We start from the raw sequence: 3,295 nt of genomic DNA, 5'->3' as shown, positions 1-3,295 counted from the left end.
TAAATTAATTCGGATGATATTCCGATTCAGAATTTGGGATATGTATAATTCGGCTTTGAATTCGGATTTTTTTTAACTCATGAAAAAAAATGTTCAATTGTATTTTTAATTTGAAGGCATGCTAAAACTTATTCATATTTTTTCAGTTTCAAGTAACATATATTTTTTCCATAAATATATATAAAGAGAGAGAAACTACAGTGTTATGACAGAACATGCTGATATATTAATCCTTTTAAAGTAAACACAAATCAATCTTCATTTGAAGTCGCCAAAAATGGAACTTGAGCTGACACTTTCTCTCTCTTCATCTTCATGTTTTTCACAATTTGATCTCAACAACTACAGCCATAGCAATGTAGAAGCAAAGGATAATGTGTATGAGTGCTTGAACATGCAACCTTTGAAGAAGAGGAAGAAGCCTTGTGTTAATGGCGATGATGCCAATGAGTTTGAATCCAAGTTTATGTTCATAAAACACAAGTAAGCTACATTTTTTTTCACTCTTTTGTATATTATTACACTACTAGAAAACTGGCTTTACGACGATAATTTAATGCAAAAGATCGAAGAAATTAATATATATTTGTGGTTAATATATTTGCGGCTACCTATACTTCGGTCTCAAACCTTGCAACCGGTTTGAGACGGGACCGTATTTTAATTTTATAATTTATTTATTTGTTTTCATACATTTGCTATCGATATCTATTATTGGGAGTGTTGGACTGTTGTTTATTAAAAAAAATACGATTTTTGTGTCTGAAACTAGACGGGCACAAAGTTGGCGACCAAATATGGGCTGGTCACGAATTTTATGGCCGTTTTTTGGTAGAACTTGCTCCATTTGCTAGTAGCTAGTTGGAATCCCTGATGCGACAAGAATATTGTCAGTATCAGTTCAGTTCATTACAATATCAGCACTGACTCAGCTAAAGCAAATGGAAAAAGAGCCAAAAAAATTCATGATATGCCATTATGCCCAAGGTTATATCGACATGTGTTTTAAATCGATAAAAACCACAATAACAAATACAAATACCGGTACGTAGGTCACGACTCCGATAATAAGTTTGTAATACGCCCAAAAATATGTTTGTTATGGACTTACGGTAATAAGTAATATACATCTTTTAACTCATGGAAGTTGACTTGTACTCACTGATTCCCGTATCGATAACATTAATGTTCGGTCAGAATCCGGTGTCACGGTGCTGTATTTTGAATACAACTCCGTCTTCAACAAAACATACGGATTTCATTTTTTATTTTTTATTTTTTTATTTATGGAAATGTTATCTAATGTAGTTATTAGAGAAAAATCTAACTTTCATGAGTTAAAAGATGTATATTACTTAAAGTATGAGGGTTAGAAGTAAAACTAGAAAAAGAAAAGTTAATTGTTTGCACGAATTGAAGTCATTGTCGTGTCAGTCATATATAACGTATTAAATGCATTGTCTGTTACAATGATTACAAACATTAGATTTAGTGGACAAGAAACCAGTCTGGTCGGGTGGCCGCCGGTGAACAAAAGTAGGAAGAAGCTTTGTGTCGGAGGGACAAAACCAAAGTCAATGTTTGTAAAGGTTCACATGGAAGGAGATGGCATTGCAAGGAAGATTAACCTTAATCTACACCGCTCTTATCGTACACTTGTTCACACCTTAGCCAACATGTTTGGGAAGTGTAAGTGTATATTGATAATTTTTTAAAATGTTAAAATTGGTGATTATTAGATGAATCACGAGAATGATCAACTTTTATTATATTGTTATGTTGGTGCATATTAGGGCTGTGTATGGGTTAGTTTTGGTGTAAAATCGAACTAAAAACTAAAACTTTTGTTTTGAGTATTTAAAAAACGTTTGGTTTGAGTTTGGGTGGTTTCGATTTTTCCGGTTTTATCATTTGGGATTGAGAATTATGGTAAAAAAGGTTGGCTAAAAATAATGAAATGGTCCTAATTATTATTATTATTATTATTATTATTATTATTATTATTATTATTATTATTATTTATTTGTTAGTTAATAATTTAATGATTATTATACTTTCTAGCAAAATTATTTGGGTTAAATTAAATATTAAATTATTATAAATCCCTAGTTTAAAATAAAATGGAAAAATCTAGGTGTCAGGTTCTGTTTTTCGCTTCCAGTTGCATGCAAAACAGAAACCAACCGAAAGTTTGGTCTTTACGAAAATATATAACCAAACCATCAATTATTTCGGTTTAGTTTTTTGAGTTTAATACACACCCACAACGTTTACAATGGTACTTCTTACTTTATAACTGCAAATGACGTAAAGTTATATTGGTTTGTTTATTTTTATAAGAGCTGCTTGAGTATATATTGTTTGTACATTACAAGATAAATATAACCATAAAATGATTATCCTTAAGATTTATCGATTGCTTATAATCACTTGCCAGGTAAAGAAGATGTTAAACTAATGTATCAGGACAAAGAAGGTGACTGGTTGCTTGCCGGAGACGTGCCTTGGGGGTACTTACGAAATTCAGTTTTTTAATCTAGAAATACACAATTACATCATAATATTTATAATACTAGTTTACAATTAGCTGTTTATTTACATGTTTTGTTTAAAAATTTACAGATCTTTTACGGAGACAGTTAAGCGTCTAAAATTACTGAAAAATACTTCTTGATGGCTTGACAAGATAAGGTGGTTTTACTTGAATTTGGGCTAGATCTAGAAGAATATGTGGAAGGAAATATATAATTATGTCTTATAACTTATGAATACAATGTTTTGGCTAGTTTCGTGTCAAAGTGCTTAGATTTTATTTTATGGTTTCAGCATTTTATTTTTTGTTTTATTTTATTTAACGAGTTACGATGAATGCTCGATTGTTCATAAGATATTATGTCTAATCTTGTCGATATGAACTCCTGGGATGAGTTTGTACCGATAAATTTTAAAGAATTTAAAATGTGAAAAATGATATGATAATGTAAGGTTACATATACATAAATGGATTCATCCTAATTAAGGTGTAGATGTGTTATGATAATGTGAGTGTGTGCTATTTTTTGTAATTGATTTTTCTTTTATATATTTTAATAAGTGGTGGGGTGGAGGTTATGGATATATTGATTGTTAATTAAAACTAGACGGGTGCCCGCGCGATGCAGTGGGTGTTTAAACCTGTTAATCACGTACAAATATAAGTGTTTATGGTTCGGTTAAAACCTTGAAATCGTTTAAATCAGTCATTGGTTTGACTTCTTTTTTCTTTTTCTTTTTCTTTTTTTACTTCCGTTTTATT

The 3,295-nt window shown here is 30.7% G+C and overlaps 1 protein-coding gene across 1 annotated transcript; it reads left to right on the top strand.

The window, feature by feature from the left end:
* The first annotated feature begins 212 nt into the window (after positions 1 to 212).
* On the top strand, positions 213 to 2,949 carry LOC143600498 (auxin-responsive protein IAA31-like). Its single transcript, XM_077078173.1, has 4 exons — positions 213 to 483; positions 1,487 to 1,689; positions 2,438 to 2,510; positions 2,623 to 2,949. The coding sequence occupies exons 1-4, from the start codon at positions 278 to 280 to the stop codon at positions 2,672 to 2,674; spliced, it is 534 nt and encodes a 177-aa protein (XP_076934288.1). The 5' UTR covers positions 213 to 277; the 3' UTR covers positions 2,675 to 2,949.
* The last annotated feature ends 346 nt before the right edge of the window (positions 2,950 to 3,295 follow it).

This window comes from Bidens hawaiensis, unplaced genomic scaffold (genome assembly GCF_021521415.1).
Source record: "Bidens hawaiensis isolate Kalapana, Puna unplaced genomic scaffold, B.hawaiensis_p1.1 tig00054173_1, whole genome shotgun sequence".
Taxonomy (NCBI): Eukaryota; Viridiplantae; Streptophyta; class Magnoliopsida; order Asterales; family Asteraceae; genus Bidens; species Bidens hawaiensis.
Note: the sequence above shows the minus strand (reverse complement) of the source record. Positions and strands in the feature narration are given on the sequence as shown.